The 27,093-nt window shown below is 40.6% G+C and overlaps 1 protein-coding gene across 3 annotated transcripts; it reads right to left on the reverse strand.

Moving 5' to 3' along the window:
* Positions 1 to 4,151: 4,151 nt before the first annotated feature.
* Positions 4,152 to 20,941, reverse strand: LOC115582183 (sodium- and chloride-dependent GABA transporter 1). 3 transcript variants are annotated; one of them, XM_030417990.1, is made up of 14 exons: positions 20,311 to 20,445; positions 18,448 to 18,582; positions 15,590 to 15,686; positions 13,355 to 13,565; positions 11,857 to 11,989; positions 11,140 to 11,274; positions 10,078 to 10,181; positions 8,686 to 8,810; positions 7,382 to 7,494; positions 6,433 to 6,573; positions 6,218 to 6,317; positions 6,042 to 6,142; positions 4,882 to 5,049; positions 4,152 to 4,744 (listed from the first exon to the last, which is right to left on the reverse strand). In XM_030417990.1, exons 2-14 carry the CDS (start codon positions 18,478 to 18,480, stop codon positions 4,631 to 4,633), a joined length of 1,575 nt encoding a protein of 524 aa, XP_030273850.1. In that variant the 5' UTR covers positions 18,481 to 18,582; positions 20,311 to 20,445; the 3' UTR covers positions 4,152 to 4,630. The 3 variants fall into 3 exon arrangements, with proteins under 3 accessions (XP_030273850.1, XP_030273849.1, XP_030273851.1); XM_030417989.1 differs by lacking the exon at positions 15,590 to 15,686 and having other exon boundaries at positions 20,311 to 20,941; XM_030417991.1 differs by lacking the exon at positions 20,311 to 20,445 and having other exon boundaries at positions 15,590 to 15,710; positions 18,448 to 18,509.
* Between the last annotated feature and the right edge of the window lie 6,152 nt (positions 20,942 to 27,093).

Raw genomic sequence — 27,093 nt, forward strand, 5'->3', positions numbered from 1 at the left:
AAAAAAAAAACCGAAATAATCTCATAATTTTGAAGAAAGTGAGAAAATGTTTTGGATCCGTCCCTTAATCCGGATCTGCAACAAAAGTTAAAGAGATCTATTCTGAGTTGCAACCTATCCTCCATCCAGGTTTTGTGGGAATCCATTCAGTTGTTTTTGTGGAATCGTCCTCACAAACCAACTAACAGATGGACCCAGGTGAAAACATAACCTCCTTTGGTGGAAGCAACCAAAGAGTTTCTCAGTCTTGAGTTTTTGATTTTCAAAACATGACCTCCAAGTTTTCAGAATGGAGCTCATTGTTCCAGTCTTTGTGTCCACACGATGATGAAGAGTTATTCACTGACACCAGAGCAAAAATGAAGGCTTTTTATTTAACGTAATATCAGACACCACAAACCACTACACAGTAGAAATATGATACAAATATTAGGAAACACACATTGAAATGAAAAATCAAAGAGATTGTAGATTTGTAGAACAAACATGAAACATGTTGCAGTCTCAAAATGAATAAAACATCCCGCCTTACAAATACATACACTTGTTTTATATAAAGTCGGATTAGCTTGACACAACACAAAATAATAATATGAAACTAACAAATTAAAATGACATCATTGAGAGTCTACATGTGTATTATTGCAGGAAAGTTGAAAATATGAGCGAGGGCAGTGTGATTTTATGGAGCAAAGAAACTCTGCTGGTTTTCATTCATTCATTCATTCATTCATTCATTCATTCATTCATCGTCATTCAGTCACAAACTGCAGCAGCTGACGTCACCGATCGATCAGATGTTGACTTTACTTCAAAAAAGTAGGGAAACCGATTACCTGATTCGACCGTTACGTTTAAGTTGTACCAGCTAAAACACTTTAACAACTAAAAATGATAAGTCTACCTGACGTGGTAGTTTTGGGAGTGATCGGTTTCCTCAGTTTTTTTTTTCAAGTAAAGTCACTTTTACAGTGTAATCAGTGAAATCTAAAGGTGAGAAGAAAACCAATAATGTCAGTACATCATGGGACGCGTCTGCCAAACTCCTGTTTTTCAAATAACCCACACAGAAAGCACAATTATGTTACACTGCAAATAATAAAGTCAGGATACTGACAACCTCAGAAATACCAAGAAGATTATTACAGTTAATTTGTGCGATCTGAGAAATTTTAACGACTTCAAAATGAAGGCCTTACTTGGTAATTTTGAGGTAATCTGCTTAGATTTATAGATTTTGTGTGTAGTGTCATAGTCCACTGAAATGTTGTATCTCAGTTCATATTCAAGCTAAATATCAGAGAGTGTAAACAGGAACGTATTAGAAGAAAAATCTTTGCACGTTTAAAACGGTTGATATAATTCATGAAAAAAGGAAAATAATGCACTTTTACACTGTAAATGTTCAAAGTTGAATTTACTTTTTTTTTAGAAATCGAGGAATCCGATTATCTCAAGTGTTACCAAGAAAAGATGACGACCATTTTTAACAACTTTCAAGTTTAATAGTCTGTTTAACTTGATAATTTTGAGTTCAATCGTTTTTTTTTTTATTTTTATTTTTTTTTCTTAAGTAAAGTCATTTCAAGTCAGATTTATTTACAGTGTGCAACAACAAATTCAACATGCGACATCTTAAATAAATGTTTTGGTTGTCAAATTAAATAGATTATTAGAAAATAAAAATATATAAATCATGAAAGGCACTTGAAGAAGGTAACATGAAGTTCTCGTGAAACTTTAAACCCCAGGTGAATTGTTTCCAGCAGGTTTAGTTTCTCACACAAATGTGAAAACAAACATAAAAACTGGGGTCACAGCATTTTCACCCTTAAAGCGAAACTCTCGCCAAAAAGCAACCGAGCCTTTATTTGGGATTGAATATGAGTCAAACCTTCGTGTGAAAGCATAATTACGACGAAAGAGGCACTTTTAAGATTTACCGTAGTTTCGGTTTTGGGCACGTTTGGGCAAAAAGTGTCGATCCCCGAGTGCGACCTGACAGGCAGGAGAGTAATGGTGAACCGCTCCTCAAGCGTGCCTGTCAGGTCGCACTCGGGGATCGACACTTTTTGTCTGCCATGACGGCGACGCGCAGGAGGTGCAGCAGCTAACGTGAGTAGTTCAAAAAACTTCTTTTTCATAAACTCTGTGTACACAAACAATGTTCTCAATGCTCTTGTTCATGAGTAGAGATCCTGGTGATGCTACGAGCAAAGTTTCATGTTGTGTCGAGCCTTCTTAGTGTTCTAAAAATAGCGATTTTGATGCTAGCATGTCTTGCCCCATGCACTCCCGTTCAAAATTAACGTGCCCAAAACCGAAACTACGGTAAATCTTAAAAGTGCCTCTTTCGTCGTAATTATGCTTTCACACGAAGGTTTGACTCATATTCAATCCCAAATAAAGCCTCGGTTGCTTTTTGGCGGGAGTTTCGCTTTAAAGCAACATTACGTAACCTTCTCTTCAACCTTTATATAACATCTTAAAAATCATGTTTTGCCTTGTAATGAGCTCTGCGTTACATCCGCGTTTACTTCAACGTACCAGCGTCCAGCACGCAGCACTGTCGTGATGTGGTGAGTTTTGTTAGTAGTTAGCACCGACATTACATCTGACGGTTTCTCACAGACCTGGGATTTGTATTTAAGACAGCGGTGTTGCACTCAGAAACTGTGTGTTATTATTTTCTTCATAATCGCTTTAAATAGTGAGAACGAGGTGTAAAATACGTGCGTCATTATTGTGTTTATTATCAGAGCGTGTGTTCGATGCTTTCGAGAAAAACTACAAGGCACTGAACGATGGTGTGTCTGGTGAGATATCAGTAATAGTTAGACGATCTTGACTGTGTGAAGTAACTCCTCCGGTCATTTCCAGTTGAGGTAGATCGTCTACTACACGTTACGCATTAACCCGAAGCTTATAATTCCGACTCTGACTTGAACCTTCTTCCGTTCACGTACGACAGAATACCCTAAAAAAAATCTGGTACATTCTGACTGCGAACCCGCCGCGACAGGAGGTCAATCATTAAAAGAAACGAGTTGAAGTTGAAGCTGGAGTTAGACTACGAGAGTCCTTGTGATCAGTGATTAACTGCAGGTTTTTGGTTCTTGGAACGCAGGAACCGGAGAGATCCCAGATTACCAGATAAACGTTGCCATCCTGAGGATTATCTGCCCTCGTTAGCCCGATTCAGCTTCGTGGACGTTGATCAAAGGCACCACTTGTAATCTCTAAAACTCTTCCGAGTCCTCCTGCTCCAAGAGAGTTCAAGTAATGCCGACGCACTACTGATTAATCCACCTCTCAACGTGCAGAGATCAGGCGGATCGTCCGAGCACTGATTCACGGGTGTAACATTAACCTGCAGCCCAGATCACATCCATCCCCGTCCCACTTTTGATCACCTCGGCTAATGTCTGTTCAAGGGTTTTACCTCATCGCTCATCACACGCTAACGATAAGCGTCCTCGTCTGCTTTTTCTCGTCTTTTCTGGCTCAGACAGGTTGTCGTGTCGCGGTTCAGAGACTTTCGCAGCCTGTTTGTGATGCGCTTCATCCAAAACAGGTGTTCCGGTACAAATGTATTCAGCTAAAAAGTAAGTTAAGATAATGATTGCCTCTGCCACAGATGAGTAATACACTTAATCCACTCAAACTCACTGACATCTATCATAGATTGCAAGAGAAAAAAGTGCATAAATTTGGGGATTATCATTTGACCCTCTTTGGCTGCATAGTCGACAGGACACATGATCACTCGTAACTGATCAGATTAAATGAATCTAACCTTCAGTCGGAGGACAAAATCTCAGATTTTGATTGTACACTTTGAACAAAGTGGTGTTTTCATTCTGTGGAAGTCAACTGTGAAGAGCAAGTGGGTTAAAGCACCATAAATGTACGATACGCCTAAAAGAAAAATCACCCAAAACTGAAAATACAGTCACTTTCTACTCATCCTCATGCCGATGGGAAGTTTTGCGGGAAGTTTCGTAGTCCTCGAAATATTTCTGGAGCTTCACAACAAAACAGCTCTGCAGCGTTCTCCTAAACAACTCAGGTAGAAAGACGTTATCTAAACCCTTTCTGAAGCCAAAATCATGTCTTTTCAAAATAATTTGGGATCTCTGGGCTTGTGAAGATTTGGATTACGCTGTACGAGCTGTCAGGAGCCATGTTATGTTGATTAAGGTTCTCAGTCATCCAGGTCATGATAAATCTAAGTGCTGCATCGTAGGGAATCGGACTTTCTTCTTCTGTTTCTTGGGGGTGTTTCTAAAAAACTAACTCTTGGATGGGAGGTGAAACGTCCTCAACAAACTGAAACAAGTCCAAAAGAACCAAGAAAAAGCTGCAGCGCTGTTTTGCGAAGCTCCAGAAATGTTTTGCTGACGACGAAACTTCACTTGGGTGTCCATCGGCATGAAGATGAGCAGATAACGTTGACATTTTCATTTTCGGGTGAATTCATCCTTTAAGATAATGTGAGGATTCCTTTGGTAACACGGAAAGAATATGACTTATATGACGATGGAAACTTTAAGACTGTAATTGTGGTTCATCACGTCACTAAACGCGGCGCGTACAGGCGCACCGACGTGGCTTTGTGCTGGATTCCTGCTCACGCCACTGAAGTCAACAAGGTTTCAGACGCGGGGTTGTCGAGGTTTTGCTTTTCTGGCAGCCAATCCTCAGCGTCCAGGTCTATTGTGGGGGTCGAGGCTGTTTTTAATCTCTGGAGGTTGAAGAGGGAAAACATTTCAGAAACAAACTAACTCTTCAGGGAAACTTTGTTGAACGTGAACTGAGACAGTAAAAAGAAGACAAACCCCTCTGAGAAACTTCGACTAGACTGCTGTCACGGCTGCTCACCTGAAGAAGTGAACCTTTGTTGTTATAGATCTCTTGAATGGCTCCAAGTGGGATCCACACTATGATAACCAGTGCGACGCCAACGCCCACCAACTCAGCCCACAGTGGGTATATGAACTTTTCATATTTAGTTGAGGAGTACTGGGCAATGCTGGAGATCAGGATAAGCTGTGTAGGGGGGAGGAGGATAGTCTGACATTTGTACTGATAATGCAAAACTATAACTGAAGCTTGAGCTGTGCTGATTTTAATTAAAGGGATATTCCGGTGTAAATTTAATCCATGGTCTAAATCACCGTGAAACTGTGTTAGACTCCCTCTCGAGAGATCAAGTTAGCAGACCGCTAATTTACGGAGTTTTATCAACCTCAGAAACGACCGCACGACAACAATACACTGCAGTAAATGGATCCAAATATAAACCGCCACCAAAAAGCCACAAATAATGCTCAGAACAGCACCAAACTTCAGCAACAGTACAAATAGGGTCTCAGCACATAGTCCGGGGCATCTAACCTCCGCTAGCTTCGCTGGATTTCTACTGAAAAGCTGACTAAATTTACCACTCTTCTGCAGCAGCTTCCTGTTGACGGGAAGTCCCGACGAGTCGATTACCGAGTGCAGTAGAGTTCCGCGGCTCATGGATGAAAATGTCTGATTATGACTCCATGGAAAAGCAATCAGAGTCCATATGTGTCTTACCTGCCAGTTTATAACAGTTATTATCGAGAGCGGACAGGGAAAAGAACGGAATTGAGCATTTCTAACCGCACTCGGTAATCGTCGCGTCGGGACTTCCCCGACCCGGAAGCTGATGGAGGAGAGTTGAAATCTGTTTTTAGCTTCCCAACAGAAATCCAGCTAAGCTAGCGGAGGTTAGATGCCCCGGACTATGTGATGAGACCCTATTTGTACTGTTGCTGAAGTTTGGTGCTGTTCTGAGCTTTATTTGTGGCTTTTTGGTGGCGGTTTATATTTGGATCCATTTACTGCAGTGTATTGTTGTCGTGCGGTCGTTTCTGAGGTTGATAAAACTCCGTAAATTAGCGGTCTGCTAACTTGATCTCTCGAGAGGGAGTCTAACACAGTTTCACGGTGATTTAGACCATGGATTAAATTTACACCGGAATATCCCTTTAAGATAACGTTTAAAACCTCACCAGCACCAGTACAGGAGAGAAAAACTTCCAACAGAGACGAAAGTAGATGTTCGGAGCTTTTCCGAGCATCCTCTCAATCATTAAGGAGATCCTCGAGACACCTGACGCAAAAGGAATAAAGCTTAGAGGCCAAAAAAGCCAAACATTTGAACTTGTGAACTTGATGCGGAGCTTACCAAAGACCCAGCAGACAGCTGCAACTTCAAAGAAAGCCAGGAACATAAGGGAAACCACGGCGGCGTACTGGTCCATCAGCTGAAACATATAAATACCTCCCTGTACAGGAAGGAGAAGAGAAGAAGACGGAAGAGAAAGACCAACTCTGTCACTAGCGACACAGCAGTTGTATCTCATATCCTTAAAATGTGGTTTCAAAGAGTTTCATGGCTACCTGGGTAATGTGAGGGATCCCCAGAAGTAAGTAAACGATGCACACAACGAGGGTCAGCAGCTCTTCTCTCTTCAAGAAACGCATAACTTGAGGGCCAAACTCGTCTTTTATAAATGTAACGGCGACCTCAGCCGTGGCGAACTGTGGCACACAAAACAAAACAGAAAAAAACTGCGTTAATAACTGCGTTCATCTGCCGTTTTCTCTTGATTTGTCGTGACTCTCAGACGTTTGTTTGTCTTTGTTTGAGGTGCAGTTACGAGGCGGTGCAGAGAGCTGTGTGACCATGACTGCAGAGATGAGCGTCAAAATAAAAGTAGTTTAAAAAAACAAAGATCTCGTTGCACATATTAACTTTTGACATTTTGCACTGTAAGTACCTTTAATTGTCATACTTCAAATACATGTTGCTGGTCATAAATCATGTACTTTTTATCAAGTAGAATATCTGGGTACGTCCACACAGGAAGAGGTGAGAAAATAAAAGCATAAACTACTTTAGTAATCAGCTCTTCGGACCTTGAAGTTCCAAAATAAAAGGAGTGGGATGTCAATGTTAATACAAGGAAGAAAAAAACAGTAATTGTTAATTGCTTGCAAGTCAGTTTGGGTTAGCGGCACTTTATTTATGTTGTTGAATAAATTATATGTGTAATCATTTCCGTGACTACGGCCAGAAGATGAACACAGCTGGGTAAACAGTTACAGAGAAACACAGACAGAATCCTCCGTACGTAAGCTGAGTAATGAAACACCGGCTTCGCCCAAAAGAGAACCGACGCCTGAGAGACAAACAATGTCTGACTTAAGTGTTATCGACAGGAGCCCTTTATTTTATTTATTCATTTTAATTAATTAATTGTGTAACTACAAATTCAAATGTGCAGTGCTTCATCATCATGCTGTCGTCCTCCTCTGTGTGCTTACAGGAGTGTTGAGAGATGTTTACCTGGCTGTCCAAACCCAGTAACAGCAGCATGAAGAAGAACAGAACGGCCCACAGCTGAAAGGCGGGCATGGTGGAGAGGACCTCCGGGTACACGACAAACACCAACCCGGGACCTGGGCCGAGATAAAGTTAAAGTGTTGTTAGTACGATGAGATGAGGGATGTCCATGAGTGAGCTCACAGGTGCGCCATCTTTTTTTACCTTTGCACACAACTCGGCTAGCCATTCTCTCTAATTTGCATGCTAAGCTAAGCGAAGCTAACCGGCTGCTGGCTGCACAGTGGTGCATAAATGTGTTGTAACATGTTTGGTTTGCTACAAGTTTTTGTTCCAATTCCATTTCATTTACGCTGAACGCCCCGTGTGAAGCACTGAACCTGGACCAGTTCATTTGGGCTTTGTTCCAGACAGGAGCACCGTTGGATACGATGTCATGGACGGACCGAACAACGCTACGCTCTACGCTCTACGCTCCGAGAAACATGAATGAGCTGCTGCCAGAGGAGGAGAACAGGAAAGATTTACTTTGTGAATGATCTCCTCAAACCTTTTATTACATCATCCCTGTGAACCTGACTGACACCTTCGGTCGCAGGAACAACCACAGAAGTGCCTTTGAGTATTTTGCCCGGTCTGTATACGTCTTTCTTGCACAGCTGTGGTGCTATCGTCCACAGACAGAGTCCCAGAACTTTACAGGTGTGCAGTTGTTTCAAAGACTGCTGTCGTCCGATTGATGGTGCGGAAGCAGGAAGGTAGGAAGTAGGAAACGGGTCATCTCACGTAACGCCGCTGGCCCACATTATGCTTTTCTATTGTTTTCCTTTCCAAAAAAACTGGATTCTACATTTCCCATAATGCACCTCGTCTTTCATTAGACCTTCCCTGCATAAACATCCAATTTGTTACATTTCTAAAAAGGATTAATCTTATTACAAACTGGATGTGAAGGATATTTTTCTCCATCGTCGTTACAGGCTCAGTAATACGTTAATCGGTGGAGTACCACTTTAAGAAACTGTAAATTTCCACTATTTATCCTTGAGTGACCTGCACATGTCAGATACTCAAGGCAGACGTGCACATCGAGAAATCCGTGTCTTGTTTTCCCATGGAAAGAAGGACAAAATGCTCCCGAGAGGATGAAAACCAAAACAAGTTCTTACAGCTGACAGCAGAGTTCAGGGCCTATTTGTTTGTCTGTCTGTAAAAACCCCTGACATCTTATACATCACATCCAGACCAGAGAGCCTTCACATACAAACAGTGCTGAGAGCGTGTGGTGCGGCGGGCTCGATGCTTACCGTCTGTAGCTATGTTTTCCACCGGGAGGTTGTGAATATGAGACATGTAGCCGATAGCGGAGAAGATCACAAAGCCAGCCAGGATGCTCGTCAATGAGTTGGTGACTGTTACAATCAAAGCATCCCTGGAAAAGAAGGAGAACGTTTTCCAGCACGGTTCAAGAAACTTAAGACACCAGAGACACCGAGATCAACAAACTGTGAGTTTGTCAGAGAAAGGAATCCTACACAGTGGAAATAAAAGTAAAAATGTGTCTGCCAGGTGAATCATGTCGGGCAGTTGAGGGTTTCTGGTCTATTTTCTGCCTCTCACAGAGAAGCTTTTCCTCTTTTCCGTTCAAAATATTTGCACGTAGGTAAGAGCAGGAATGAAAACACTGGATAAAGTTCAACATTCTTGTTTCATTTTGTCGACATGTGAGAGTCAAAGGTTTTTACAGAGATGGTTTGGGATATTTTCCTTCATCAATCAGACAATTTGGATAAGTCTGTGAATAATTGCGATACTGACGATTTTTTTCACGTTAGCCGAATATTAAAGAGCTGTTGGTTAAGATAAGATGTTCCTCTATTGATCGGGAGGAATTCACAAGTAAGTAGCAGCACGAGAGTATGTCTAAAACAACAGAGACAATAAATAAATAAGGATGTTAATGAAATATAATAAAAACTCTCAGAATAAAGATAAACATACTTTATACAGTAACTCTCCCTGTGCGTACATGATGTGTGCAATGTGCGTGCATACTGCATCCTCTGGCTTTTATTTTGAAAAGAAAACAAATAAAGCTGTTACTTCCTAATTAAATGTGCCGTTTTGCATAAATGTCCAGAACAGTTCTGAGCGAACAAGTCCAAAAATCTCAGCGCCTGACAAAACAATGCTGTCACCAGTCGTTCTCTACGTCTCACTGATTGGTTGTGTGGACGGTACCGAGCCCAGCAGACTGGGTTCAGCTCGGTTCATCTCCAGAGTGACCTCCCCCCCAGAGAGAGCGAGTGTGTTTGACCCAACAGCAAATTTAGAGAGACGACTAAAACTGGAGCTACTTCCTTAAACAATTTGTCCGCTTTGTTTTTCTTTGCTGCTGTGAGAAAATTCACACACACACACACACACACACACACACACACACGCACTGAGGGAATCGACAACAAACCGTCATAATATTTGCCATCTTTTGTTGATCTTGTCACAAAATGACTGTGACGTCAGCATGTTTGCAGTCTAAAATAAGTGAGTAGAGTCCCATAAATACAAGACTCATGATGACTAAGGTATATTTTAATGTTTTTATTGTTTAAGTCCCCTAAAATAATGTGACACATTTCATTTGACATATGTCTATGCACCCATTTTCCCGGTTTTCCACACAGAGAACGAATCTTTACCTGAGGATGTTGTTGTTGAACTTGTTGTAACTCGCCATCGTCACCATGGAGCCAAATCCTACTCCAATGGAGTTAAACACCTGGGCAGCTGCATTAACCCAAACCTACCATGGAGATGAAACACAGCAAAGAGTAAAGATTTGCTTGATTTGCTTGCTTGAAACTTATTTTCCTCAATCATCAGCGTTACACTCTGAACTACAAGGATCCTCCAAGACGCAAAACACTTTCAACCAAACTTGGATCGATCTAAGTTGTGGGTTTTTTTATCTGAACCCTTCTTACAGGTTTGAAGTTGGAGAAGAGGTGATGTCTTGCATCTCTGAGCATCTATAGAAGTCCGTTCCCGCAAAATGTGATCTCGTAAGTCATCATAATGGGAAACTCCTTCTAAAACTGATATAAGAACGACTGAGCCTCCACAGTGCACCAGTCGGGATCTGAATCAAAATGTGATCACAGCTGTGGAGTTGTTTGCTGTCAGTGTGTTTGAGTGTTTCTCTTTAACTTGATTGGATTGCACATGTTTATTACTCTTTGCCACTGACATTTGTATTTTTTGTTCTAAACCGCAACGTGGACATGCCGTTTAATGGCGGCAAACGGTTCAAGCTGGTCCGCTGCAGATGTCGAGTGTACTCAAAGTTTCGGCAGAAACGAGTTGAGTCAGTAAAGTTACAGTTATGTTCTCTGTGTTTCTTGTAAACTAAGAGATCCAAAATAGCTGTCTGCAGACATGCCAGACTACTTAGGGAGATTTGAAGCTCTTTTGCTTTCTGTCCTGAAATGTTATTCCGGCAGCGGTTCTTGTTCTAAGTCCAACCTAAAGAGTTTATCGAGTTTATTCCTCCGATGACCTCTTCCCTTCTTTCCTCTTGCAGCTCTGGCTTCAGTTGAGTTTACTGCTTGGGCAAACACAAGATAAGAGTCTATTCTGTGAAAAAAAGGAGGCTTCAGTCTAAACAAATGGTGATCTGTAGGACATTCCTTGATTTCACACACAAACAGACGCTGAATAGAAGTTAAATACAACATTTATACCATTTATCATTTGAGTCTCACCTTCACTTCGAACAGTTTGCTCCAGACGGGCGTCACAAAGTAGAGGATACCAATCTTAGCTCCAGGGAGTTGCACGTTGTTAATGAGCAGCGCAAACAGGATGAAGTACGGAAATATAGCGGTGAAATACACAACCTGTGTGACACAAACAGTGAAGAGCAGGAACTGATCAACGCGCTGTGAGGTCGCAGGAGTCGAGCCTCTGCGGCCAGCGAGGACGAGTTGATTTATGCAGTGAAGGAAATATCTGAATCTGCCTCAAACAAGGTTATTCTATCAAAGTGTAGTTGAAATTCAATGTCATAAAGAAACATGCATGAAGTTAGAATATCCAGTCGTCACTGTGTCATTTTATCACGTCCTCATTTGAGTCGGCTGAGCGAACATGTTTGTTTTGTGTCTGAAGCTTGTCTTTGTGCAACAAAAGCTTCCCACCTGCAAAAGAAACAACACATGCAGTAGAATACAGTGAATAACCATTGGACGGCACTTTAAATGGCATTCTGGGAAATATCAGAGATTATCAAACTATATTCCATTTATCTGCACGAGAATGAAGCGCTTCTCTATAAACCTGCTCGTCTCTATCCTTGAAATGGCTGAAAATACAAATAGTAATTGTGACAAAATGTCGACAGAGAATAATAAAAGAATGGGGCCAACACAAACATTCGCCATGTCATCACAATGCACAAAAAAAGCAGCCGTTATTCAAACCTTGCCGGTGGATTGGACTCCTTTGAATATGCAAAAATACACGATGACCCAGGTCACCATGAGAAGGCCGAAGAGTTCCCAGCGAATCCCACCAGCTTCACTAATGCCGTTCGTTCTCTCCAGGAGCCTGTGACTGGGGGGGAAAAATGGAAAAAGAAGTTTAAAAAAAAGTTGTTGCGAAATATATATATTATATTATATATCGACCAAAACACCACATGAAACACACCATGTGATTTTAGTGAGGGCGCCTTGTAAGACACCGAATGTAAGACACATTAACATACACAGTGTTGCTATCAGACTCGACCTGCGCTCATTTTATGGTGCCGATACATTTTACAGTTTTTACATTTTATAGTTTACTGATACACAGTTATAAGGAAGTAAAAAATTCTGATAACGACATATCCCTAAATCACATTAGCGCATTTAAACACTTAAAGGGATATTCCGGTGTAAATTTAATCCATGGTCTAAATCACAGTGAAACTGTGTTAGACTCCCTCTCGAGAGATCAAGTTAGCAGACCGCTAATTTACGGAGTTTTATCAACCTCAGAAACGACCGCACGACAACAATACACTGCAGTAAATGGATCCAAATATAAACCGCCACCAAAAAGCCACAAATAATGCTCAGAACAGCACCAAACTTCAGCAACAGTACAAATAGGGTCTCAGCACATAGTCCGGGGCATCTAACCTCCGCTAGCTTAGCTGGATTTCTATTGTGAAGCTAAAAACAGATTTCAACTCTCCTCCATCAGTTTCCGGGTCGGGGAAGTCCCGACGCGACGATTACCGAGTGCGGTTAGAAATGCTCAATTCCGTTCTTTTCCCTGTCCGCTCTCGATAATAACTGTTATAAACTGGCAGGTAAGACACATATGAACTTTGATTGCTTTTCCAAGGAGTCATAATCATACATTTTCATCCATGAGCCGCGGAACTCTACTGCACTCGGTAATCGACTCATCGGGACTTCCCGTCAACAGGAAGCTGCTGCAGAAGAGTGGTAAATTTAGTCAGCTTTTCAGTAGAAATCCAGCTCAGCTAGCGGAGGTTAGATGCCCCGGACTATGTGCTGAGACCCTATTTGTACTGTTGCTGAAGTTTGGTGCTGTTCTGAGCATTATTTGTGGCTTTTTGGTGGCGGTTTATATTTGGATCCATTTCCTGCAGTGTATTGTTGTGATGCGGTTGTTTCTGAGGTTGATAAAACTCCGTAAATTAGCAGTCTGCTAACTTGATCTCTCGAGAGGGAGTCACACAGAGTGTCACGGTGATTTAGGCCATGGAATAAACTTACACCGGAATATCCCTTTAACTTTATTGGGGATTGAATGATTACAGACCATCTCAAGCATCTTTTTCTGCTGCGCTGATAAGGATGTATCTGTGATAGGCCAATATCGGTGGATAATTTCGGTCAGGGTGTAGTTATTGTAAAGAAACGGTACATTTCTGCGGTTGAAAACGAAGGAAAGTTTTCTCACTCAAAGAACTGCTGGCTGGCAGACTGCACGTGGGTGTTGTTGCCTTGAAAACCGCTGGAACAGTTTCCGACATCGTTCCAGGTGTTGTTGCAGGACGTCCAGGGGAGGGTCGCTCCGAACGAGTTGAACAAATAGTAAAGTGCCCAAGCCATGAGCACGCTGTAGTACGTGGAAAACACAAAGGCGATAACAACTGTGGCCAGACCAACACCTGCAGAGTGACACGTAGGGGGGAAGAAGACACAAAGTGAGGGACGGATCTACAGAAGTGATGCCATCTGTGGGGAGGAAGTTGTAGCCTACACTTCTTAAAACTGCTCTGAATGGGGAGGGTCAATTATTTGGGCCTGGGATTGTAATTAGGGGCTATATCCTGCATCATACTAAAAGTTAGAGAACAGAGAAGTGCCGGTGTCTAATCTCAGGTCAGCGGTGGCCAAGATGAAAACAATCAAAACTCGGCCACACATTAAAGGCATTCCTGGAGCAACGGATTAAACATTCCTCTCTGTCATCTGTCCTGTGAATACAACAGGCCCTCGCCCAGCTGGATAAAAGGTGAGATCAAAGTCCTCCAACAAATGTAAATTATTCAGTCTTTGAACACCTGTGCTTCTCTGACGCGTTATCACGTTTCAGGTCGGAGTGCGTACGCTGGCATTAAAGGTATGTGCGTTTCTAGTATTCGCACCCGTTTTCCTTCTGAGCAATGACTCAGCAAACGAGCTCAGCGAGCAGAGGCTCATATTTTGACGGAGGAAGAGTAAACACTTTAAATGCAAGAAAGCATCTTCAGTAAGCAGCCTCCATGAGACATTTTTTCACTGCTTCCTTCTTCCGTTTAAAACTGCTATTTCTAGAATAACTTCTCTACTCTTTGATCTATCTGACACGTAGATCAACATTTTGTGAAATCTGATTTTCCACTGACTTGCGAAGAGACTCTCACGTGTACAACAAATATAAAGTTGGAGCTTTGCTTAGCTTAGCTTAGCTTAGCACAAAGACTGGAAACAGCTGGAAAACCCTAATGTGGCTCTGCCCAAAGGTAATTAAATCCAACTAGGAGCACCTTTAAAACTCATTAAAGCCCTAAAATTAGCCCAGGGAATAAGAAAAATCTATGTTTCGCCAACGAGAACGGGACAGCACGTATAGTAACCTATACATCCATTGATGGCCGACACGAACAGGTAAGCTAACGAACGCGGTGTGATTCGCTGATTAAAAAGCAGCCACACTGGCCCCGACAGGTCGGATGAAGTTGATGCTGAAGAGAAGTCGAAATTAGCACTCAGACCATCGGCGTTGGAGCTGAGCGGCGCCACATCTAGCAAGAAAGCAAATAGACGTTTCTCAGCTAGTTACAGCTGTTAAAGACGAGGTTCATTGTTTCTGTTGGTGTCTGAAGTTGGTAAAACTCTGGAAATTTGGTTTGGTACATAGTGGTGCAAAGTCCTCCGTATAGTTAGGTAGCCAGTGAGCTAGTAAGCTAACTGTTTCCTCTGTTCCCAGTCTTTATTCCCAACTAGGCTAACTGGCTGCTAATTGGCTAATTGGCTAATTGCCAGTATTTAGTGGCTCTCGCTTTCTTTTTCAGCAGTTTATTTTTTTTATTCGACTGGAATGCCACGCTCTGCCAGACCCAGCCTCAATATCTGATAAATGGGAGGACAGGCGGCTGAAAACGGGTTCTGTGTCATCATAACGACAGAGCCAAAAGTAACCGCTCTCCGATCTCCAGGATCAGCAAGAACGACAGTGTGCGATCCACTACAAGCACTCCGTCCTAACGCCTGCCGACTTCTTTTGCTTTGCAAATCTAGCTCACGCGGTTGACTGCTCTGCTGGTACAAACCCCAAGTGGGGAAGTGATTTGTTATTTTAAACTGGCAAAACATTACCGGCTGCTGGATTCAAAAAGAAAGCAGAGCAGACAAAGGTGGAGGGAGATGGTGAGAGCCGTCCTCCTCTGTCTCTTTTTAAAATCAATTTATTACCCTTGTCGCACCTCAACTGCTCACTGACACAACATTTTGGATATTTCCAATCAAAACTGGCACATTTCTACGCTTTGATTGCAGCACATTGCAGTAAATTAAACATGAGAATACGTTGTTGATTTGTGATAGATATTTGCAGGAGCATCTAAATCAGGGATCACAGGTTCATCACAGCAATCTGCACTGAGTTGCACAGGAGAAATCATTCAAAAAACATACAGAGAAGAACTACCTGCTTTTGGACCTTGTTTAGCACAGATCAATAACCAGGAAGAAATGAGCGATAAATCAAGTGAAGGACCCATACGTTTTGACCGGGTAGATAATCTCTGTTATTAAAGGAGATAAGAAAACTATGGAGAAAAATCTTCAGTTAGAACAAGACAGGCAGCATATTCACTTCACACCCACAAGTATTGATCGTTGATGGCTGGGCTCTTGTTTGGTTTGATCAGTAATCGGTTAGAGGAGCTCTGAGAGTTCACACTTTTCAGCTCGGTCATCGATTCGATTTTACAATTTTGCAAGGAGCTCCTGGTGTGTGTGATTTTGAGAGCTGTTAAATAACCGGATGGCGATCCACATGATTTGCCTGATTATTTGATTTGGGAACTGGTGTGAACTGTGAGAGCACTTCGTCTTTAGTCATTTGACTTAATCATCGTGCAAATTAAATCGAATTCAAGGTCACCGAGCCAAACGGTTCAGTTGATTTTAATGATTTCTTTCTGAATGATAGACATTTCATGTTTATTGCATACTTAATATTGATCAAGATAAATAAGTCAAAGGAGAAAAGGGACTTAATTGTTAGTGCAACAAGTTCTCATCCATCAACATGTGAAAACAATTCGTTGATCAAGACAGGAAAAAGGGCAGATGTCATTTCAAAGTGAAAACACAGCACTCCAACGTGCAGCACAGACCTCCAACATGATCGGACAAACATTTAAAATATCTGTTTTGGATTTTGGATCCAGATATGCATCAAAATATACTAAAAGACAGAAACATATGGCACGAACGACAGACGCAAACCGACATGACAAACAGTCGTCTAACTGCACACATATCATCTCTGATGAAAAGTAGACTCACTGGTTAGTCAATATATAACTACTGATACAGCCCGTCCACGGCTGACATGAGTGAGTTGGTGTAACGGTCATTACGCCGGCTTGTTACAACCAGAACAGAGACGTGTCCTTCTCTAAAGCTTGATTTCTTTGGTTAAGACCCATGAAGAACAACCCTTAAAACTGAAATACCACATATAACATGTACACCGTATATACACTGTCTGGATGGTGGATGTATTTTATGATTTGCTGCGCAGAAAAAAGCAGCTTTAAATCATCCAAGACTGTTAAATAACTCTCCAGATGAAGAGAGGGAGGCTTTCATTTTTCAGGCTTTTGCAAGATAGACTCAATTGCACAGGAAAAGTATCTGGACTTTGTACTTTGGTGCAATGTACATACAGTATTACAGTTTGTCTGGGTTTTCTTTATGTTCCTGTTTCTTATCATACATCCACTCCGAAAGAAGTTGGGACACTTTGTAAGTCATATATAAAACATGAAGCGATCACTAGCTGATCCTTTTTGATGTGTGCGCAAATAAAAACAGCAACAAACACACAATATTTAGTGTTTTACGAGGTTATAAAATGGATTTTTTGTCAATGTACGTTTGTTTTGAATCTTCAAACGAGATGACAGGAGCAACGAAAAGGGGGTTAAAGGATAAGTTCACCCAAAAATGAAAATTCTGTTGTTCATCGTCCACTAAACGTAGCAACAACTGTCACAACTGAAAAGTGAAAGAAAATGGCTCTGCAACCTTATCCTGCATAACCCAAGTCTCTGGAACGTGATTTAAACAGACGGACAGCATGTGCACTTTAGCTCAGCAGCTACAGTGATGGTTTCAACCAAATCATCACTAAATAACATCGTTTCAAATAGATTTCAGATCTCAGGGCTTCCAGAGACTCGGAGTTTGCCGGACAAGCTTTATGTCTCCATCTACTTCAGCTTTTTAGCAGAATACTGCAACGCCGTTTTTGCTGTGGAGCTCCAGAAATGTTTTGTGTTCACTGTTCATTTACAGGTGAAATTATCCTTTAACTGGTTACTGGTATCATGACTGGGTAAGAGGAGGCTCAGTCGTTCACAGGTCAGGCTGCGGCGAGGTTTACCACTTTGTTCCTGAACACAGTTTGTTTGCTATTGATCGCTTTCAGTTTTCTGCTGACATTTCTTGCAGTGTCCCAACTTTATTAGAAACATGGTTGTAAAACAAACAGCAACCGGTGTTAACGTTCATGTCATATTTATTGCTGATAATCTACAAAAGTTAATCAAGCAGTCATAACTGTGAGTTATTGCTTCATTTCTGCCGACTCAGCCCTCAACAAACTACTCTATTATCGACAACTATGAACTCTACTCTTTCATTTTCGTTTTAAAATGTTTATCTCATAGACATAAAAATGTTTCATCCTCATGATCTGAATGAATTGATGTTGTTCAAACCATTTATGAACCAGATGTGATGCCTTGTCCTCTCCAGAAAATGTCGACTCAAAAGATGTGGAGGTCTTTGTTTACATACTGTATTGATCAACTGGGATTTCTTGGAAAGATGGTTAATAATTCACTTTTTTGGGAGGCAATTTGTTCAACAATGGATTGTAGCACATTTTTTTACGGTAACTATAGAAATATATTGCTATCAAACTCTTTTAGTAAGTCAAAAAAATCAATTCCCAGCCACATTTTCATCAACCTTTCACAGTAAAGAAAGTTTACTCCCACTTCCGTGAGGAAATCCTCCTTTTGCTTCCTTAAATCAGGGTTGAGGAGACGCTCTCATCTTATCTGAGTGTACAAGAGGTTTTCTTGAGAGGATGCACACATTGGTTTTGTATACAAAAGCGTTATATTTGGCACAGAGTCGAGGACAGTAACAACAAAATAAACTGTCTCTTTGCAGAACTCGAAGAATAAAATGTGAAACTGAAGGTAAACTCATCAGGTGTTCGTCAGCCGCACATGAGCGGACCCTTCAGCCTGGAGAGTCACTCACCTTTGAACAACGGACACATTTTGGCGAAAGCATGCACGGGACCTAAACGAGTGTACTGCCCAATAGTATACTCCATGAAGAGCAGAGGGAAGCCACACAGGACCATCATGATGAGATACGGGATCATGAAGGCACCTGAATCAGAAGAGCAGAGAGGAACAGTGGGTGATCATACAACCAGCAGTCAAGTCTGTGTAGCCGTTCTTTAGATATGATGCGGTAGCTGCTGTATCATTGATTGGATAATGACTTTATGATTGGTTAATTGCTCAATAAATCACTAAATAACTCTATGTTCAGTCTGGTGAAAATGAAGGGATCCAGTGTGGAAGCGGCACTGAATTTTACTGAGTCATTCTCACTCACAACAGCGATGATGTTGTGACATCACTCAGTCCGTCTGCGTAACGATCACTAACGAACGTACAGCGATCGTGACTTGACTCGGCACAAACGTCCCTGCTGTCGGTGCGTGTTTGTAATTTTTTAATCCGTGTCTCAGGTGTAAAAACAGCAGATATGTTTCATACGTTACAACTTTTTCCCACACAGTCCAAAGACGTCACCGTCACCTAATGTGTTCTTTCTGTGCAGGGCAGACTCGGCATTCAACTGTATAAAAAATCATCTTTGCCTCTTTGTTTACAGGATAGTAGACAGGATGACAAGTTTGTAACCGCTCTATTTAAGTCAAAAACATTTGAATGTCCGCAGAGAACACTTCAGGTCTTCTCTCCATATTTGCATTCTGAACACGCCTCATCCTGCTTGACATGTACTCAAACAGGTTTTGCAGTTACGAGAACAGTTGATGGTTGGATAACAAGGCTTTAAAGATGAATGTAACGATTGGCGTGGAACATGAACACCACAATGACGCATGTGACGACTGAGACTATTTATGAAAGAGCGTGTGTGCAGCTCATACGCTCATGTGACTGTTCGCTTTCATGACGCAGGTATTAAAGTCTGAGGAAGAAAAAGGACTCTAACACATGTAAGAGATGTTGGAAATACCTTCGGCGCGCGACATATTTCAGTTGAAAATTCGTCTCTCTCCACTTTAAGTTTCTTCGATTTCAAACCTTATATTTATGCTCCACATCTTTCAAACAATATGAGTCAAATTCAGCTTTTAAAATCTCGTTCATACTCGTGTCTCACTTGCTACTGCTGTAAGCTGCGTTATTTTAGATCACACTACCTTGCTCGGCATGACTCGCCCTACTCTGCCTCTGATTGGCCACATTCTGCCTATTAATTACCTTAAGTTTTAGTCACTGATGCTCTTATTTTGCACATGGCAATATCAGTATCTATTGTGACCTTGCACAAGCTAGGTCAAACTTTTTGCAACAAATCTGGACTGTCACACTCTATTTATGTATCCTCTTTTTATTATCATTAACAAATTCCTTATATGTGCAAATGTAGGTGACAAAGAAAGCAATTATGAAATTCTGATTAAGTAATGCACATGTGCAACTCTCACCAAAGACTGAAACAGAGGTGAGATGTCTCACTCTGTAGGTAAAACGGAGCGTTCAAGGCGCAGCGTGAAAAGCGACGCTGCAGCAATGCACCATCAGAAAAATAGCATGTTTTTTGAAAATTAAAGTATGTTAATCTATTCTAAGAAGACCCCCAAATAAAAAAGTATGAACCTGAACATTAGCATCACAAGACCTCTTTAAAGTTTAGACTTTTCCCACTGTCAGGCTGCTCTCAGTGTCTCTACAGCAACAGCAATGTCCTCAAGTGGTCTTTGCAAAACAGAAAGCTATTTCACATTTGTGTATAAATATAAATGTGTGTTCGGACAGAGGTGAGGCTCCCTGCTTCAGTAAACATCCTCAGTCTCACCTCCACCGCTGCTGTAGCACAGGTAGGGGAACCTCCACACATTGCCCAGCCCCACCGCGTATCCCACCGACGCCAGGACGAAGTCTAGCCGCCCACTCCATGTGGGTCTGCGCGCCTCGGCTGCCGTCGTCCTCTCGGCGGCCACCTTCAGATCTGAGGGCTTCACAGCATTACACCTCTCATCAGACGGTATCTTTGAACTGTCCTCACCGACCTCCATTGTAGTTTAATATCAGTGATGAGGGTGTAAGTGGCTGATCTGTGATCTCACTGCGCGCTTCTCTGACTCACATCCGAGGAAAAAAAACCGCACGAATCAGAAAACCGACCGCATCGATTCCTTTTATACTCGAGTAAATGAATGAATGAAAAAAAAATACTCTATGTGATGATCTCACCACTCCGGAATAAACTCCCTCCAGGTTCGTTACTTAACAGTGAATCATCATTTTGTCAGTGAACGCGTGAAATCAGCGCCGTGAAGCCGGTGAGGCGCGCGGCGCACAGTCACACAATGACCGGCTACACACACGTGCAGAGGGCCGGTAACGTCTGGTGCTCACTGTACCAGCTCAGCCTGCCGCTGTGACATAAGTGCAGATGTCCTTTTCCACTCACACCGACCCGGCTGCTGTCAAGCCAGCGGGGTTGAGGCAGGACCCCCTCCAAAATAAAAGCCCAGTTGTACTCGTGAGTCAGTGTGGGAGCAGAAATGTGTGTCAGCAGGCCAAGAAAACACACTTTATAGCGAGGCTGCACCTCGTATACATCAGTGATGATTGACTTATACAGGATGCATCAAAAACCCCTGTAGCTCACCTTTAAAGGGCCAATATGTAGTCTGACGGAAGAGATACAAACTCCAATTTTTTTTTCGTATTTACATTATTAATGAGGTAATATATGTATGTGTATGTATGTATGTATTTTTGTTTACAGTGTTCTAAGTTGTTCTCCGAGGAAAATAAGGTCCCTGTAACACCGTTTGAAGCTAGAGAGGTGGCAGGGTCCGCCACATATAAACAAAAAAGTCAAACCATATAAGTGTTTATAAAAGCACTTTGTCATTGTAGAAAAAAATGATTTTAATATTTATATTTATTTATATATGTGTTTATATATATTTACATATATATGCACACACATATATACACAACTGAAGACGCCATATACATATACATATAAACATATCCACATATATACATATATACATACACATATATGCATATGCATATATACATATACACATATACACATATACATATAAACATATATACATACACATATACACATATACATATAAACATATATACATACACATATACACATATACATATACATATAAACATATAAATATGCATATACATATATACATATACATATACATACATATATACATATACATATACATATATACATATAAATATGCATATACATATATACATATGTGTATATTATATGTTGGTCTCTTCCCTTCTACATGACCTCAAACCACTTTACATTGATTGACAGACACTAATAAACAGACATTGATTGACAGTCACTGATATACAGACATTGATTAACAGATCTCTGTGGTCACATAATTTATTATGTTGTGAGGACAGCCAGAACTTTTGTCAGAGCCTTGTGAGGAATCACACCTGAGTCTCAGCTGCTCCTCCTCATCAATACCATAGTAATCTAAGTAACACTGGAGGTGTAATCTATTTCACCCAGGAAGCCTGTTTTTCAATCAGCCTTTTGCATTGAAACAACTGTGTATTGAGCCCATGCATATATACTCAGACTTTAGTATTTCCCCCAAACCTATTTCTTCCTGTTACCAGCAGCAGGTTGCTTTGCTCTTGACAACAACAATTATTCTTGAGCACTGATTGATGAGTATAACAACATTTATCTCTCATGTATACAATAGCATCCCTAAATCAAGTGACATCACACCATGAAAAGATAATAAATGCATCATTTATTCTCTGTGTCAGTTCTTTTAAGCATTTCAGCGAGAAGCCGACGCGCTGAATGTTGACGAAACAAGATTATTTACACAACACTTCCTCTCCTCCTCCTCCTGACCTTCCCCTCACCTGCCTTCCTGTCCTCCTCTCCACCCACTCCCGCTCTCCGTCAGTGTTTCTTTACAAATATGGGATCTTCTTTCATTGGTTTTACAGGTCTGAAAGCACAAGACAACAACAGATGAAGGTATGAAAATTGACGAATCTTTGAGGTGCAACTAAGTGTGAGGTTTGAACAACATGTGACTCAGGAGGGATGAGCGCTCAATAGGTATCGCAAATAGAAGGACTGCTGATTTTGATGACGTTTTTCTCTGTGCCAGTCTTTTACAGTCTTTGACAGTCTTCCCCCCGTCTTCCTGTCATCATCTCCAGCTGTCACGTCGCATAAAAAGACACACAACTCCCGCTAAATCAGACAAATCTCTTCGTGTCACAAATCTGAAAATAACCCAGGTGTTGTGTCAGCTGTCGGAGGCCTTAAAAGAGGAAACAGTACGTAATAAAAAGGGGACATGGCTCAACACTGGTATCTTATCAGGTCATGATCAGGACACAGTGATGACACTACCTCAGTGAACACACTAAACCAACAATACCGAATATTACTAGTATTGTTCTGTGTCTGAAGAGGACGCCACCTGTGCTGCAGGAGGAGGTTTTCTCACAAACTCTCACCACAAATAGAAAAAAAAGATTAACTGCAAGCTTATCAGGACTGTGATGCTGATGAGGCGTTCACTGCACCGCTCTGTTTACTCCTCCCAGTTACACCTGTTCCATTACTGGTCTGTGGCATCAGGAACAAGAGGCAAGGCAAGGCAAGTTTATTTGTATAGCACAATTCAGACACAAGGCAACACAAAGTGCTTTACAGGCACACACAAATTACATTAAGAGACATATACATTTCATTTAAAAGACATTAAAAATTGCATTAAAAAACATTAGAAATAGTATTTTAAAACCAGTAAAAACATTAAGAAACTAACATCAAAACAAGTAGGCTAAAATAGAAAAGCTTTAAAAGAAACAAGACTGTAGAGTCAGAGTCATAATGCAAAGACTTGAATTGCTTCAGTTATTAAAAGCAGTACAGTTCTGAGAACGTGTTCCAGGTATGAACAGCAAGTTACATGACCTTTTAATGCAAAAATAAAATCTGTTCTTTTATTAATTGCAACACAAGCTTCTTTATCAATACAGTTCCTCAACAGATAAATGTAGTTATTCAGTGTTATTTAATAAAATAATTACATTAACAGGATATTTTAGTTTTTTTTTTTTTCATGGTATTTTATCTTTGATGTAAATCAGGTTATACTTACGTCACCGACCCGACCCGACACCTTGAAAATCAAAAGGTTTGTGTGACAAATCCAACCTGGGCAAGGCAGAGAAAAAATCCTCTGGTGCAGAACGTCCACTGGAGTGGAGAAAAAAAGATGTAGAGGAAAAAAATAATATTGAATTCTGGTTAAAACAACGAACAACAAATTATTTGTACCTGTCTGGTTCTGTTAAATTAAAATAATCAAACAGTTTTTCCTGAATCACTTTTTATAACGCTGATGCTCCTTTTAAAAATATTCTGAAATATATTGCCATGATTTCTCACTTGTTTAAGACTAAAAACAAACAAAAATATTCAACTTTATGATTTGATATTTTGTGCACATAAGAGTTAAACCATGTGTGGCAGCTCTCAGCTTTATACATTATGTTTGTACAGAATCGTGTATCATCCAGTCAGGAACAAAGTCCACATTTATTTTATTTAATTATTTGTAGGATAGTCCCTTAAGATGAATCATCTTGTTTTCAAGCTTACAATAAACATTCCTTCACATACATGAGTTTCTCCCACAGATGTAAAGAAAGGTGGAGCGGGGCTGCTTGTCACACCTGCAACACCAGAGGGCGCTTTTTGTGGAACCAGTCAGTTCGGTTTATACATTTAATATTTAAAGAATGAGCATTTACGGTTCTCAGCTAGCTTTGTGCCAAAAAAATGTGTTGCACAGTTTTAGACAAACATTTACAGACCAAGCTCTACTCGAGGGACAACACAGATGTATGATGTCGTCCTTCAGAGAGGATACCTTGAACACTGTATGTTAGAGGATATATAGAAAGGCCCTTCACTAAATATGTTACAGATTTAGATTTGACGATGATGAATGATTAATTTCGGTGCACAATGCAGTTGCAGAACTTTTAGAATCTATTTTATTTTTCTTCTTTCTACTTATATTTTGCATTTTCCTGGAAGTAACTATGTCCAGTTTGTATCGATTACCATCTATGTAAGTATGAGAAGCATTCTTGTTTTAGGTATTTGGGAAACTTGTGATTTACAGCCCTAATTATGACCTTATTATTACTGTAAATGTTACATTTCTAACTTTGAATTTCTTTTCCAAAACTACATAGTGCACCATTAAAGCAAGAAATAAGAGAAAGAAAGAAAGAAAGAAAGAAAGAAAGAAAGAAAGAAAGAAAGAAAGAAAGAAAGAAAGAAAGAAAATACATTAATACAGACACTGAAGTGAAAGTGTGCTGAGATATCTCTCCCAGAGACCTCATCTCATCACTGTTGGTACAATCACTCTGAGAACATCAACTGGAAGTCAATTTGGACCTCCTACAATAAATTCAATGTACACAAAATGTCTGTGAAGTGCACTTAAGATTACACATTTGATTTACCCAACAAACTACTTGATCCGGGAGCGGTGGATTCCTGCAAATCAAAGTACAGCCACTAGGTGGAGCCACAGACAGCCGACCTGCATCTTATTCTACTGTCAGATCATAACGACAATCTTAGCAAATATAACAAAAAAATAATTACAGACTACAGCTTTAACTTTTGTTGCAGCTCCGGATTAAGGGACAGATCCAAACATTTTAATGCTTTCTTTAAAATCTTGAGATCTTTTTTTTTTTTTACATTTCCGTTACTTTCTCAGAGAACATTGCATGGATCTGGTGTGTTTTAGGGGGCCTGGTATCTATGAGTGTGAACAATTTTATATAGATACAAATAAAAGTCCAGATCTAGCAAATTTAAAACATGTATTATCTGATATTGGATTAAACTTGTTGGATTGTGCTGTTAGGCCTCAGCGGATGTTTTAGTTTTCACTTGGATAGAAAACACAAATCAAATTTTTGTGAAACCTCCCAGAAAAAATCACTTCATTTACAGCAGCACGCTGTCAGAGTGCTAAAGAGAACTCAGGTGACCTCACCTGTGCTGAAGGGAGAACAGAGAGGACGAGTGAGTGCAAGAGGAGGAGGAGGACGAGGAGGAATGCCTGCCAAAAATTCTAATGAAATCCTCACAGCTTGAACTTTGGTTTGAACTAACAATACTGCAGTGTCAACTATAATAATAAGCTCATAGTCTGACTGTGGGAAGCTCGGTTGTGAGTTTATCACAATTTGAGCTCACAGGACGGACAACAAATGTGTGATGTATCCTATTCTGATCCAACGAAAGTGTCGATTCATGTTCTCACAGAATTGTATTGAAAGTCTTTTATACTGTATACCATGAATATGTTTTTAATTGAGCCTGGAAGTTATTTATTCAACATAAAAATGCAGAAGTACATTGCTCACTTCTTTACATATGTCAGAACTCGTAACACGACAAAACATGGAGGGAAAATAAGAACAGAGAGGAAAAAAGACGATGTAGGGAGAATACGGAGAGAAACGACTGAAGCCAAAACATGTGAAATGTATTTTTATGGTTGCGTGTCTGCAGAGTTTTTAGAAACTGAGCTGTAATTTCAGGGAAACTGTTTAAACAACTGGTAAAACTGTAAAGCAAACATGTGTGTCGTCTGGATCAATACCTCAGTGACTCACTGGGTGGCAGCAGAGCAGCAGGGACGACATGGAGGAAACCAAAACTGTCTCATCTTCTGTCCTCTGCTGCCACAAATACATGAAATCAATTATTTTGTTGCACAACTTTTGGTCACAAAGTGTTTCAGCAGAGGACTCACATGCATGTTTGAGAACACTTTCTCTATTGCTTTATTAAATAAAGTATAGTGGTTTATTGTTTGTATTTTTTTATGCATACAACACTGAATATACGTTTTCAGAATGACCATGACAGTATGTTGGTGATTACTATATGATATTATAGTAAAAAAACCAAATCATTAAAACATTTTATTCACCAGAAGTCTTCCCAGATTGAATAATAATAAATAAATCATGACAGGCACAAATTGTCCACTGTTCAGTTTATTTTCAAGAATTGAGAAACAGTGTTAGCAGCTCAATATCTCGGCTTTTCATAATGTTGTAAAATGGCCCCTAAAACCTCAGAGACAGACTTTGTTCATCCGTTTTCAACCTTCAAATTAACCACAATACATGCCTATACTCAGTAATAAGTCCAACATCTACATCTACCCAAAAACAAAATCAATTCATCCTGCACTTTCAATCACGTGAAATTGTTTTTGAAAAGACTGGCAGCCCTTTTCTTCCCAGAATAATCTGCAGAAGGAGCTGACATCGATCATTACTGGAGAGGAACTGAAGTTAATTTAATAATGTTTGTGAAAAAATAGTCGATGTGGGTCGACGTCACGTCATATCATCTCCTCTGAAATCATTTCAACGTCCTGGTTCTTGTTCCTGCATTTCATTTTAGCTTGTGGTGTCCTGGCATGCGTATGTTTGTATTGTTTAGTTTTAATCTCAATGACATGTTTAGACAAACGATGATTATTCTGTA

This window comes from Sparus aurata, chromosome 5 (genome assembly GCF_900880675.1).
Source record: "Sparus aurata chromosome 5, fSpaAur1.1, whole genome shotgun sequence".
NCBI classification, from domain to species: domain Eukaryota; kingdom Metazoa; phylum Chordata; class Actinopteri; order Spariformes; family Sparidae; genus Sparus; species Sparus aurata.

Excerpts from the sequence above, each read along its gene's own strand:
- LOC115582183 (XM_030417989.1), bottom strand. The coding sequence starts at position 20,530 with ATGGAGGTCGGTGAGGACAGTTCAAAGATACCGTCTGATGAGAGGTGT. Across the intron at positions 13,566-18,447 it reads AATGTGTCCGTTGTTCAAAG|GTGTTGGTCTGGCCACAGTT; the intron begins GTGAGTGACTCT and ends GTCACTCTGCAG. Across the intron at positions 11,990-13,354 it reads GCCAGCCAGCAGTTCTTTGA|TCACAGGCTCCTGGAGAGAA; the intron begins GTGAGAAAACTT and ends TTTCCCCCCCAG.